At 39.7% G+C, this 14,911-nt stretch overlaps 1 protein-coding gene across 7 annotated transcripts in view; it reads right to left on the bottom strand.

Annotated features, from left to right (window-relative positions):
* ARFGEF3 (ARFGEF family member 3) overlaps positions 1-14,911 on the bottom strand; it is a 93,181-nt gene that overhangs the window by 25,195 nt on the left and 53,075 nt on the right. For 5 of the 7 annotated variants that reach the window (XM_083830909.1, XM_083830913.1, XM_083830911.1 and 2 more), the window contains 10 exons: positions 12,132-12,215; positions 10,747-10,913; positions 9,279-9,444; positions 7,283-7,390; positions 6,822-7,037; positions 6,451-6,561; positions 4,959-5,109; positions 4,169-4,483; positions 2,491-2,624; positions 964-1,109 (listed from right to left, as the gene is read on the bottom strand). In XM_083830909.1, coding sequence (XP_083687035.1) covers positions 964-1,109; positions 2,491-2,624; positions 4,169-4,483; positions 4,959-5,109; positions 6,451-6,561; positions 6,822-7,037; positions 7,283-7,390; positions 9,279-9,444; positions 10,747-10,913; positions 12,132-12,215 — 1,598 coding nt within the window. The remainder of the gene's footprint in view (positions 1-963; positions 1,110-2,490; positions 2,625-4,168; positions 4,484-4,958; positions 5,110-6,450; positions 6,562-6,821; positions 7,038-7,282; positions 7,391-9,278; positions 9,445-10,746; positions 10,914-12,131; positions 12,216-14,911) is intronic. The other 2 variants (XM_083830910.1, XM_083830915.1) reach the window with 1 other exon arrangement.

Here is a 14,911-nt window from a genome sequence, read left to right as displayed (position 1 = left end):
ACCATCCCTGCCATCTAAAAACACGGAAATGATTTGAGGAGTCTAAACTGGCTTGGGATCTTGAAAGGCTTAAAAGTGCTGAAAGCATGGAGAGCATTTAAAGTGGTCTCAAGCTGGCATCCAAAGACAAGTGTTAAGTTTTCAAGATAAAGGGCTGTTAAAGCATACAATGAAATTATTCTCTGCAATTTCTGCTTCACTTAGAGGTATTGCACTGAGACTCCCCAAAGTCTGAACTCTGTTGTAAGATACTCCACACATTTTATTGGGTAAATTAAGTGCCATGGCAATTTACTGAATTGCTCATCTTAAACTCTTAACACACCTAGGCACATGACACCATGTACGTCACTAATACCAAGCAAGTACTGCACATTTATTAATATCAATGATACAAAGCAAAGAGCTCTGAGAAGTCAATACATCAGCATTTCACCAAATAAGACAGAAAGTTTGGTTGAAGAAAGGTCATTTCTTGTAACTGAAATGCATTATGTGGCTGCTACTGGCACGCCACTGACCAGAGTTTACAAGGAAGAAGAGGAAAGGGAAAAATTTAGCCATCTTCTCAGTTGTGCTGGCTTTATGTGGGCTTTTTGTGCATCCTTTTATAGACAGACTTGTTAGGATGCAGGCCTTGACTTAGAAAATAGATGGAGAACTTGCTTGTAACCTCTTAGAGTGGTTTCATTTTATTCACCACAGACAAACAAGAAGTATCACATCACGAAAATCCAATGCATTGTCCCTGGACCTGTCCATTTCAGTTATTTATTTAGAAGTACAATCCTCAGCAGCAGTATCACACGAGATGACACAGTATATACAATACTGCAACAGGACTGAGACCAAACTTGGCATAATGTTGAGGGTTAATTTACATGTTAAGAGCTATCGAGCCTTCTCCAGCTATTTCAGCTTTGCACCCACTGCACCCATTCCCGTTTTCTCCCCCACTCCTACCTCCACCAGGTGAGGTGCCACCAGGCTCCAGCAACGCATGAGGTGGAGCAACGGGCGGGATTTGCTCCTTACGATTCTGAGCATGGCGTCACCAAGACGGAACAAGTGAAGTGCGCTTCTCCTGTCCTGGGTAGATTTTACTTCACCTACAAGGAAGTAAAAGCAAATAAATGGAAGCTAACAAACAGCTGCTCCTCTATCTCTGGATGTCTAAAGAGGATTTTAAATCTGTTTAGAAATTAATAGTACTCAGCTAGGAAGAAATCCTAGCTATGCCTGTGTAGGTAAAAGAACAAGAAATTGACGCAAGCTTTAAGAACAACGTACTAAAACCACTTCATTTTTATTTAAGTGATCGATTTTTTGGGAAGCACTTTTAAGACGCAAATACATGGGAAGCTAATATTGCATTATAATTCAGTCATGATAACCAATACAGCTAAGTGCAGACATATTTAGCAAGGAGTTAAACAACTGATACGGAGAACCAAAACAGTAGTTGCAAAAACCTTTGGTGACATCTACAGGAAACAACATAAACTGCAAATTATTTAGCTTTAGCTTGTCTTTTGTATTTCTCACCAAGCAAAGGATGTGAAGCAGAGAATTTGAGAAAATGATCATCTGCTCATGAGCCACTAATACTCTTTATTTTGTATTGAAAAGGATTCATTTTCCTTTCCTCTTACAACATTTGGAAACACAATTCATTGTCTCATTAAAATATGGGCACAACACTTTTAATACAAAGATATATGTACAATTAATTGCTCTATCTTATTTTAATAGCATTATTAATAACTACTGTTGATTTACTGCTACGTATAAGATAACACGGTCACTGTTTATTAAAGAAACTGATCATCGTTGAGGCCTGGAGACAAGACAGAACAAAAAATGAACAATTATGTTTCATATTGAGATAATGACAAATAGTACCTCAGGGAGAGGGGAAAACAATTAAATTGGAGACATACACAAGATAAAATCCATGTCTGCCACAGAACAGACAACATTTTACAGGCTTTGTACTGTATGGTATATGCTGCACTTTTCTGGGGAAGAGCAAGCAAGACAATTCATCACTTTTTTCAGTTGTGTGCTTTGTTTGCTATCACTTACTTTATGAACACATCTGAGGTTATCCCAAGTGTCAAATGCCTAAGCTAAAGCCACTGTCTTAACTCTACATTCACCTTCAGAACCTTCCTTACCAGATCAGGTTGGATCTGGAGCTGTGATTAAATATTGGTAGATAATTAACACCCCAAAGTCCAATCACCAAATGAACGTCCTCTGAAGTCTTTCACAGCAAGTACGGATGTAGTCCCTGTCCAGAAAAAATTCTCAACCTCTTAATTCTCAACCTAAAGATTCCTACAGAGAAATCTTATTAAATACTGTTTTATTTATACTTTGAAATTTCACTTGGAAAAATCAAAACTGTAAGAATACAAAGCAAATCCTGCAAGCAGTACAGTTGTACATGAAACACAGAATGCTGAAAGGGATCTTTAGGCAATTTACCTGGCATTGCTAGGGAGTAATCAACTGTATCTGTGACTGAATGGAAAAGCTGGGCCTGAGAAGCCTTCTTGAGCTGGTAAAGAAAGCCTGCCAGTGCCATCAAGTTTAACTTGTCAACAGCATCTTCAAAGAGCCTGTGACAAAAAGAACAGAAACCAATTGAAAAATTCATGATACAGAGACTTAAATGTGCATATAAGAGGAAAACCCTTATGTGTCAATAGCTTCAGTGTGTTGCCTCTGGCAAAACATTGGTTTATAAAGGGTTTCTTCATTTATATAGTGCTACAGAAAGACTTTGATACAGAAATATTAATTGGAGAGTGGGAAGCAGAGTGCTGTAGGACCAACCAGAACCTTTCCAATATTCAACTGCAGCACTAAAACAAAAAGCCACTTTTTCAAAGAATCACCAGTTCCCCACTACTTTATCTTAATGCCATAAGCAGTTCGTGAACAGTGACTCAAAAAATTGAGAATATGCTCAGTCTTCACAGTTAACATCATCATAGCTTCAGTGACTTTAGAGTTGCAGCAGTTTGTTCCATCTGAAAAGCCCCTTACATGAAAATAAATTAATTTAAGTATTACACCTAAAGTGGCTGTATCTGAATTGCTATTTAGGAATATAAACAGTTGTTATTTTCAACTGCAATGAGCTCTTACGATTTAAGATTTAAAATATGTACCCTTAAAGCTGTAAAATTTTGCTTAGATAGGAGGTAGGTTTCTACAGAGATCACAAACAAATTCACATGGTACAGCCAGAAGTTGACTCAACTACGAATTCCTGCTACTGCTTTTCAGAAGAACTTTCTATTGTCCCAGGAAACTGAGGATTAAGTCCTAATGACGTCTGCACTAAAGGAACAAACCTGTGTCCTTAAAATTACAGTACTGCTGTTATCTAATCCTTGGAACAAGGCTGGAATCGTGAGCTTAGTGAATAAAAGGTACTGTCCATGCACAGAATCGAACTCCCACAAGTATATCCGTATGCATCAATTTTTACTCTGAATTTACAAATAAATCCCTCCTGTGGGGAGAGATCAATAGTACAAAGTGTCAGCTAGACAGCTGAAAAAAAAGGGTATTAGAAACATGCAAAACCAGGAAGTTTGCAACTGTATCCTTGGCTGCTAAATGAATGGCAGAAAGAGCAAAATAAAAGCCTGTGACACATCAGTCTGCAGACTGTGCTGTAGGGACATTTAACCTAGCCAGTCTGTGAGCATGCATGGTGGCTTTCCCTCCTCCAGCACCTTGGGGCAGGCTGACAAGCTGTCCACATTGTCCTGACAGCAGCAGCTCTTTTCTGACTGACACTGGTCTTGACAACTACATTTTTGTCTGCTTTAAGGAGCAAAGACAATAGATGAATTTGCATGCAAGCAATAAATCTTCCACTCCCAGGACGCATGTGATTTACTTGGCATATTCACTGTTGTGTGTGCACAGACATACTCAGCCCAGTGCTTCCACAAAGCAGGGCAGGTACAGCAGAGGTGCAGAAAGGCAGGTATTTTAGGAACTGCTGGTAGTGACACACACGTAGCTCTCTTGTGAAACTCAACTGAAGCAAGTAGCTGCAGCAGCCATAAAAATCAGGTCCCACTGCACCACAGAAAGGTCCATTTTGGTCCTGTTCTGTGAACAGAGACTCTAGTCGTGCTTTTACCTATCAGCTTGCGTGGAGAGTGTGAGAACAGCCTTGGCAGCACTGGTCCCACATAGCAGGCTGCCTCCACGGAAGTCGAAAGCTCTGCCCTTACTGCTCTCCTTGATGAGCTCCTGGATGGAAACCGGCTGAATAACAGGATTGCTGCTGAGGGTGGTCTCTTGCTCAGGCGTCAGTTCCTGGGGAGACTCCCCCAGCTCCGAGTCTGGTTGCAGGCCTCCAGGTGCTTGCTGTGACTGGGTGATGGTAAGGGAGGGCTGCGAAGCACCATCGCTGAAGTGGGTGTGCTCCAGCGTGCTGATGTACTCACACACCCTGAGAACAAACAGGAGAAGGAAAATATGGATAAACACCCTAGAATAGCAACTCTCATCTCCCTAGAATCAGAGGGCTGAAGAAATGCCTGGATCTGTACTCCAGAAGGACAGTGTAAGTAAAACTCTCAGCCACATCATAGATAACTTGTCTTCTTACATCCTTTGGCCTCCCATGTGCCTTGACAGCAAACAGCTTAGCTGAGGAGCCTGAAAGGCCTTTTAGGTTCCTGGGTCTGCAACAGTTTTCTGGTAATGCTGGAATTTCTAAACATTGATTTGAAGTTTCTAAGCACTGATTTCATCTCTAAACAGCAGTGAAAAGAAGTCTTTTCTCTTACAGATACCAGCAGTTAATTCACTCTGATACTGGTTATACAGAAGACTCCCAGAGTACGTAAAGTCTTTTGTTTCAGTCTGGTACTTTCAGGCAACATGGTATAAATTCTGTTTCTTTTGGGAAAGCTGCTGAGTACCTGAACACATGAGGCCAGCAGTCCTGATTATGGCTTCCCATCTCCAGGCCCACGTTAAGGACTGCATCCATACACAAAACATGAGCAGTGTGTAGGCAGACTCCCTGCACTTTCCCCATCTGCTCCAGTTTCTGCTCCACTTTCTGTTTCACTGCAGCATGAAAAATAAAAAGAACATTACCTTATCCAGCTTTTCAACAAACATTTGTTTGCACATACAGTGGAGGTAAATGTATGCAGTCTGAAAGTTACAAAAGAATGGGGATTTCAGAAAAAAAAAACAAACCACAGCACCCCATTTCTTCTTCATAAACATAGGGCAGTTTTAAAATGAAAATTCCATTTGGATTGATTTTATGAGCATGAAAAATCAGTCTGAGATTAACACTCCTCCACCCCCAAATTCACATCTTGTTGCCCACAGAACAGATGCAGCATTGCCAGCAACATTACATGTTTCTGTTTGGAGCTGGCTGGATTTTTATTTATTATTACCAAAATCTTCTTTGCCACAGAAAAAAAGGTTTACAGATTTTACATCTATTTCCATATGAAATTCTCATCAAAGAGCTTTTGGTAATAGATATTCTGTCAAAGCAAAATTAATCCTGATCTGAACTACCAAGCATTTGGACCTCATTCTTTTTCATGAGAATCTCTGAAATTTTCATGTTGCATTGGAATTGAAACAAATTGTGAAGCTTTTTAAGCTTTCATAAAACAGATCTGTTGGCCTCTGGCCACCACTGCTGCCTCCTCTTTGCCTCAATGCGGCCTGGCCAACTCGCTTCAGTTATATCAAGCAGAGTGATCCAAACACAGATTGTGCTCAGGCCTATTCAGTTTTGGTTTCTCTACTGAGTCACCAAATTAAAGTACCAAGAAGGGACATTTATGCAACACTATGTTTTGTTATGTTTTTTTTTCCATTAGAAATCAGATGTTATCTCGTTTTCCACCAGGCATCAGAGACAACAATTGACTTTACTGACTTCCACTGTTATAGGGATGCAGAACTTTTTAGTTGTTTTATCTTACTTTTTTTTTTTCCATTCCAGCTTCATTTAACATGATTTGAAAAATTTTAAATATTTGATGATGACAAAAGCAAGCAGGATGTACAGACAAGTCAGGGAGCAGGATGCAAGCTCAGCTTCTATTATCACACAACACATTATCACACTACTGTTTCTCTGATGCCCTCTGGTTGTACCAGTATCACAATTTTTAGAAAGTGCAGGTTTCAAAATGCACTTAGCCTTATCTGTTGTTTTACTAATTTCAGTTCTCTATATATACCAATCAGCATGACATAACGTTAAGAACTCAGGACAGCAGGACATGTATTGAAGCCTCTAGACTTACATCCTGCATGCTTGCAAGTGAGTAATGCACAATACTGACATCTCTTTCCGTTGTGCTTCTGTGTATAGCAAAGTACCTCATCTGCAGGCAATATGAGATAAGGTGAATCACTTAATCACATTGTTACCTTGAGCTATGGCATCACTGGGCTCTTGGATTTCTTTCTCCTCTTTCTCTTCTTGGACACAGGAGGCAGCAGCCATTTGAGCAAGAGCAGATGCACAGTTAGCAGCAACACCTGTAAAGCAACAACACAATGTTGAACCAGCATTTTCTCCCCATCCCCATGCAATCCAAGCAACAGTTTGTGTCAAGGGAAAGATGGATGGACATGTCTATGCTGTAGGTCAGAGGGGCTCCAAGGGGAGTTCTGCAGTCCAGGTTCCTCGATCATCCTTGACAAGAACAGGATGCTGCTTTTCTCTCTCCCAAATTCATTCAAGGAAAGTTATCATCCCAATTGATAAGCCTGCCATGACAACCCACATGCAGGAGTACCTAGAGCACAGCTCAGCCGGGCTGCCCTCCTCAGTCCATCCAGGCTCACACAGATGGAGTCCTTCTCCTTTTGGTTCTGCTCCTTGGCTCCTTCTGCTCCCAAGATGAATGCCAGCCCCTTGGAGCTGCCTGCCATGCGACCAGTTAGCGGTGTGGACAAGGTGTCAATCATGTTCTTCCAACAGCCGATTAAGAGGTATCGGGCAAAAGCAACTCCTGGAGTGAGAAATGCATTACTGCATTACTACTACTGGAAAATGACTTAACAGCATCAGTGGTTAAAAAAAAGTCATAGTTGTTCTCTGCATACTGGACTGTCTATCTGATTCTTGTGTAGGATGTACTGACAAACTTCCCTCAGCCCTTAAATTGCTCCTTTAAAACCCAATTTTTATAAATTTATGGTATAAAACAATGCACCGTCGGCAGATACACTTGTACTTACAGTACAGGTTCAATACCTGCAACAACAGAATCATCTGTCTTCCGGTTTTGGGAAAGAGGAGATTGAGCTGAAGCAGATGCCATCAATTGGCCACCAATTGCACTGCTTCCCAAGCCATCGATGTCTGCCAGAACATTTAAAAAAAAAAAAAAGATTACTATGCAACATGCAACACACAGATGACATAGATAAAGCATCTCTTACTGATTCCTTGTTCAAGTAGGTTCTAGTGCTCCAGATTTCTCAGGTATGTCTTTTAGTTCCTCTTTTCTGGCAGCCTTATGAAGCCTTGCTATAAACATAAGCAGTGGCACATTATGCTTTGCCCAGAATAACCCACCTTTTCTTGGAGAAGGGAAATAACCCACTCAACAAAAGCCCCCCAGAGTTACACAGTCAACATAACTCTTAGTAAAGATTACATGGTATTTCTTACAGTTTAGAACCTCCTTCGCCCTTAGATCTCTGTATTTCAGAGTATTTCATTTCAAGTCTTGCTAAATCCTTTTACTGTGTTCCTAGACACACTGGGATCCTATATCCTAAATGGGATTTTTAGTAGACTTATGTGGGCTCAATCTCAAAAGAAACACAACCCTTTCTCCAACACAACAAGATTATCTTTGTAACATAGAATTTAATATTAGGGGCATCACATTGATTTGCTTTCTAGAAATCCCTCTCTCTCTCTTCTCCACACAATTCACAGATATTATTTTTCTGAAGTGTTTTCTTCAGCTTCCCAACTGACTATTTATCACTCAACTCAATATTTAAAGGCAACTCTGAGCTCAAAATGATAAGCAAAAACCTTTCAGAGCATTGTTCTTTGATGGCGTTGCTCTTTGTTAATGAAGCCAGTGTTCTCCCTGCATACAATGTTTTAATTACCTCATCATAATCATACAGTACATACATTGAAACAGTGCATTTTATATCAGTACAGTATCACAGACATCTTGCTGTGTTTCAGCAGATACTATTTAATTTTTCTCCTCAAATGAAGCTAAGGATTGTTTTTCAGCACTTGTTAGAGGTGCTGTGGGTCTTCAGCTTCTTACTACTGCCATTTGGCATACCCCTGGCATAGCACAAATCAGAACCAAGGGGAGCCCAATCTTTGGAAGGCTTCCAGGATCAGACTCCACTACTTGTATTTGTATTGCACCACAGGCATACTGAAATGGCTTTGCTACGACATCAAGAAAACAGCATCTTTATTGTTTGTCATTAACAGGTACCAAGTCTACCATAGCTAAAGCTGAAAGAATTAAAAGAACTTTGGTTCAGTGAACAAATCTACCCTTCCTGTCTCCATTATACTTTTAGTTATTTAAACAAACAAACAAACAAACAAGTTATTTAAAATAAAACATTAAAAAAAAAAACAAAAAAACAACAGTATGCTAGCAAAGTGTATTATTTTACAGATAGGTTTTTAGCAGTATCAGTAGGTTACTGGATCCAAAAGTATGTAAAGAAGCATATTTCTTCCTGAAAAAATGCCTGAAGTCTATCTGTACCTCTTGAAGTATCAGGCAGCCACCTTTCTGAGAAAATAACAGAACCATTTTTTTGGCTATATCTTGATTATTCATCTCAATTAGCAAACATTCCTCCGCAGGCAATAAAGAGCTCATTTGGATCCTGATAATAACTGACTTCGGGACACTGCCGTCACACAGATGGTATCATACAAGCCAAGACAACAGGACATTCCAGTCTATTCAGCTTTTGATGACACTGGCCACAGAGAATCAAGACTACTACTAAGTTTCAGGGGTTTTGTTTGTTTTTAAACCCAGGCTCCAAAAGCTTTCTGCCTGATACATAACATGCACTTAGTATCTGCCACAGCTGAGTCTGATTCTTTCTTTACTTGTACTTTAGTGAAACACCACACGTTGAATGATTACACACTGTTCTGTATGCAATGGAGTGAAGCAGTGTGTTATTGTAGCTTTAGACACACGTTTGGAAGTTATTCCCTGATATCAAAACAAAATACTGACCAGTCAGCATGGTGATAAGTGGAAGGCTGTGCTCTTTGGGGCTTCCCCAGTATCCAGCTTCCCCCAGCATGTTCCTTTCTAGTACCTGGTGGTACAGCTCTTCAACCCAGGCCTGGGAAAACACCATCAACACTCCACTGGACTGGACCTGCTTCATGAACTCTTTCTGTAGACAACCATAAAAGCCAGATGTAAGACAATGGTAAGTCCTATAGCATGAGCACTTCTGGTTCTAGATCCATTCCTGTGCATAACATAATGCAGGAGTAGAAATGAAATTATACAAAAAATAAGAATAAACCAAGGATCACAATGTGTCTCTATGGCAAGAATGACATGAACATGATTCTCATTGTACAACAACATACACGAGGAGATTTCTCCTATTGCACTTCATGCAAGATACAAATCGTAGTGACAGCTCTTGCACCATGACAATGGCACGTGCTGGTCTTTCACTTTTTCCACAAGGTGGGGATAGAATCTCAACTCCAATAAAAATGAAATTGTGGCACCTAATGTTGCCTGTCCAGCAATCAGGCTCTTTTGCATTGAACATTCACCACAGATAAACTCGGGCCCAATTAGATACATCTGAACTATTTTCAACAATACTTAGGTGTGTTTTGCACAGGACTGGCCCTAAAGGAAGTTTTGAGTTACTGATTTGCTCTTGCAGCTGCTGAAAAGCATACCAGAACTGATGATGATGGTCAAAACCAGTTGTTTTTAGTATTTCCTAGAAAATAAATTATCTTACGTGGGAAATTCAGCAAGAACGGTACTTTTTGACAGAATGTTTTGGCTTGTTCCATATATGCTTGTTCCTTGGTTTTGGATTTTCATTATTTTTTTTTATTTCTAGGAAAACTCTGGAATGACTCACCTTCGACAGCTGAGTTGAGAAGCATAGATTCAAGTTTTAGAATGCCTGTAGCCTTCAAAACAATTTAAAACAAAACAACAACAACAAAACCTGAGGAATCCCAGGTGTCACAAAAATCATCAGTTATATGACTAAAACCTAAACTAATTATCTCACTCAAACTTCTCATGTCTTCATCTATGTAAATACAAAGCTAGTATTAAGCAAGAAATTTGTCATTATGCTCAAAAGGAGTTGCAAGATTAAGGTATGTCCCTTGACAGTGTTCACTAACAATACTTGCTTCATTACACGATGGTAATGAAGATTTGTTCTGCAGATGCACTATCCATCAAAATGACTGTTACTGTAATGATCATCAGTAAGCAGCATTCATTCCCCCTGAATTTCAGAGAAGCTGTGTAATTCAGAGGCATGACATTTATCATGCAAGATTCATAAGTAGCTTGGAGAATGCTTCATTTGCAATTATTATTTCTCCACTTAGCAAGCAGCATGAAGAACATTTATATGTGGGCTGCTTTATGTGAAAGGAAACAAAACAGTTTTTTCAAAACAGTTTTCCTGTATTCCATAACTCACCAGCAACACGGGGGCTTGGGTAGGCTTCTTCCTGTAGTAATCCGAGTTGGCCAATTTTAGGTTAAGCAGCAGAGTGTAATGTGAGACCATGTAGAGGCTGTCTGCATTCATCAGAGTCTGGAAGCTGAAATTTGGGTTTCCCTCAAATCCTGGTGAGTGCATCATACCTAACAAAAACACCATGTGAGCTCTCACATTTAACAGAGATTTTGCCTGGAAAAAAAAAAATCAGAAACTAACCCTAGCATTTCAGCAGCAACAGATTGCTAGAATAGTTAATGAATCATCAGTAGAAGTGACTCTATTAAACGAACTAGAGTAGGGAGTAGAAAACTAAATAGTCCATCTAGAATGCAGTGCTGCAAGGGAAACTGAACACTCCAGTCACAGTCCAGCAAAGCAGCAACAAGCTTAATTTGAAAGACACGAGCAGTCATCAGGATGACTGCCAGGTACAAAGCAAAGGGCAGGATATATCTACAAAGCTAACCAGAAAGGTGAGCTGGGAAGGGAAAGAGGCAAAGCCTGTATACTTATAGGAAACTGAGCATCCATTGCACCAAATGGTGCTAATGAGGGACAAAGCTCCTTTAACTTCCCAGTAAATCGGTACCAGATAAATGAGTTGTTGGATGGGGACTGGAGTGCTCAGTACCTTGCAGGATCAGGCTGTAATCATCATCCTTTTCATGGCCTAGAGGTACGTGGACAAATATTTGGGGTCAAGCTGGCTGGGACTTGTTACAACTCCAAGCCCTGCTTAGCTCATACAAGACCTGCTTTCTAGACAGCTGAGCACTTGCAGCTTTGTCAGACCCAAAAGCCATCTGAAAGTGCTCAGTACTCCTGAAAACACTATTTGTATGAAACTACACCCCTACAACCAGGCCCAGTGGTTCAATGCCTCCTTCCCAGGTGGAACAGGCAGCACATACATTTTCCTCGGAGTTAGCTGACCTACTGGTAGAAAAAAATAAATGGAGTATGAGAGATACTTAATCAAATCCCTGTGATCTGTCGTTTGAGACATGAAAAATCCAGAAATATTTGACTCCCTCCCTCCATGAACCACAGTATTTCATGGTTTTCACAACAACTGTGAAATCCATTCATATGACATCAATTAGGGAAAATTAAGGAGTAAGCTTTATCCTAGAGGAAAATTTGAAATGAAAAACAAACAAAAAAAACCAGCTTCCAAGGTTAGTTACATGATGAAGCAAAGCTGTGTCATTTGGTAGCTGCTGAAGTGGTTTACTGTGAACATACTCCTCCCACCACAAAGCTCATGCCTGTTCTTAGACAAAATACAACAAACCATTAACATTAAGAAAAAAAAATAAAAAATAATCCACACACAGAAAAGAAGCAAATGTTTTTCTTGCCTCGTGAGGGTTTGAAAGCTCTGTGCTGCTGCCTTCTCGGACTTTCCACTGACGTCACTTTGGGGGCGTGGATAAGGTGAATAACTGTTTGAGGGCGGATTTAGAGAGAGAATAACTGTTCCAGGGTGGGTCCAAAAAATGAACAACTCTTTCAAGGGAGCAACCTTTGTGGAAGAGGGGTGAGAGGGCTGGCCACACACTATATCCACACGGACCTCCGTGCGTTTGCGGTAAGTTTCTTGTGGTGAATGTTAACGGAGAATCTTTGCCTAGTCCCAAAATCATGACCTGGTGCTTCAAAGGAGGCCTATGAGTAGCTCCACTGACCCCACCACTCAAGTTAAAGATGCTTTTTAACACATTGCTGGGTGGAGGATCATGATACAGATGTAGGTAGACTATGCTGTTTTGATGTCTGATATCTCTTAAACAAGTACCTCAAGGACTAGAATCAGCTACAGTAAAAAAAAAAAAAAATCAAGGTAGAGAGGTATATATAAGAAAATGTGGGCCAATCGCTTAAAAAAGCCCACCTGTGTACAGTTGCACATAAAAGTGGCTAGTACCACTTAGGTATACCTTTGAGCACCCAGAAGCGTTTGTAAAAGGTAAGACCCCTAACTCCCTCTGAAATATTGGAGAACAACCAGTTACATTTTACAGAAGCTCAGCTCTCAAAGGGAGAGGATCAGCTGATGGGCAAACTTGCATCGATGCTTAACATAAAAACCTTGCCACTAAAAGCTGGGGAATCAAAACTGAAACAAGATGCTAAATGTTTGCTATGATTATTAACAAAATGGCACACAATTATTAGAAGTAATTCCTTGATACGGCAATTCATGGGAATAGTTATGTCTGAATTAAGGTAATATTGATCATAAAGTTTAATTATAAAAATCTGCCAGCCATAGCAAACAGTGAGGTTAGCACACTGTCTTAAAGGAGACAGCTCATTTACATTGGCAAGGTCAAAGGGAGTCCACATAAAATACAAACAATATTTTGTGCAAGTCAACACAGTATTGAGAATTTTTAGATATTTCAGTGTTTTTAGATAGACATCACACTCCAGTGTAACTAAGGGATTATTTTTTTTTTTTAGCATTGGTTTTTATCTAGTAACAAGTAAGGGGGGAGCTTTCTAACGAAAGATCATAACCAGCTGAAAAAGGCTTTTAACCAACTGACTTGCAAATCTCCCTTTTAACTCTCTTTAGCTTACTTCACTTCTTCCATGCTTATGTTCCTGTGCCAATGCCTCAAATTCCTACCTCCTTTCACTGTGTTTCCGACCTATGAAAATACAACGTTACAATACTGTTTAAGCACCTAGCTTGTAGAAAAGACTACTAGATTGTGTACTAATGTATTTCCCCCTCCAGCGTAAGAAAAACTGATGAATGAATCAAAGCAGCTAAGTAAGGACTCAGAAACATAAAAATACTTTTTCCTGTCCTATATGGTCCCAGAACTGCACCTGTCTCTTTTTCTCAACTTGGATCTTAACTGCTACTCGTATTTCCTAATGCGTTCTTCGGGAATTATACATGAATAGACATTGTCCATAAAAGGAGTAGGAACAGTTTCTTTATATTCATCATTTATATTCAATTTTGGTGCTAATGAGGAAGCCCTGAGGTAAGTACTCCCTGAAGGAATACTGATGAACTTTTGCTTAAAAGGACCGTTTCAGCTAGACTGGGTCTTATGCCAGGTTTCTGGCTGAAACACAAACTGCACAGATCTTGTAAGAGTTCAAAAGTATCCCTCTTACAGAGGGAAAATACTGAGATACATCACATATCTGTAAAACCAGCAGTAACTTGTTATTGTATTTGTCTGTGATTCCTTGTCCATTACTTCACCAAGTCAGACTAGAAACGGGGTGCACATTTTTAAATACAGGATTAGCCACATTGCTGGTTTTCTTAGGAATGCTGAGGGCTTTCCTCAACTCAACAGCCTAAGTCCATGACTAGGTATCGTTTTAAGAGAGAAACCAGAAATTATGGACTTAATGCAGAAATTGAGTAATATACTTCTATCTTTCTTACTGTATTAGTCATACTGAATGGTAACAGAAGTTGCATTTAGCCTTAAGATCTGGAAATCTGCTAGGTCTACCTCTTCCAACACCTTAAAATCTTCTAAAGAGATTTGACAGACAAAAGGTTAAGAGAAAATAAGTTGTATACTCATTTATACAGGAGCTATCAGGCAAACAAAAGTTAAAGCAAGAGTTCTAGTCCTCATCTTTTGCTACAACCTCACTATTTTACAGGAAAAATAAATTCTTTGTGACAGGAAGGATGCTTCTGAACACCTCAATTAAGAATGTAATTAATATTAAAGTCCCTTTTAAGACACCTCCTTTCTGTGATATAAAAAGGCTACTGTGTTTCTTACAAATGCCATTTACTGCCTTCCTGACTTAGGGCTTATTTGGTCAGCACTTAAACAGAAAATCAGGAATATCAGCTTATTTGTGTGGTGTTATCAACACATTCACCCAGCTTCGTATCTAAATTATGCTGTATGATGATGGAAGGCATCCCTTCTGACTCTATCAGTAATGTGTGTGAGAGCACAAATGAATGAAGCAATGATTAGGAGAGGAGTGATGGAAAAGGCAGTTGTGGTGAATTAAGAAACAGAGAAATACATTTTAATGAACATTTCCACCTTGGCCACTGTCGGGAAAAAGAAACCTTTCTGAAAATATGTATATTTGTACACATCTCAAATATACTATCAACACAACAAACTTGCCTTTGCAT

Source organism: Anser anser (assembly GCF_964211835.1).
Source record: "Anser anser genome assembly, chromosome: 3".
Classification (NCBI taxonomy): domain Eukaryota; kingdom Metazoa; phylum Chordata; class Aves; order Anseriformes; family Anatidae; genus Anser; species Anser anser.
Note: the sequence above shows the minus strand (reverse complement) of the source record. Positions and strands in the feature narration are given on the sequence as shown.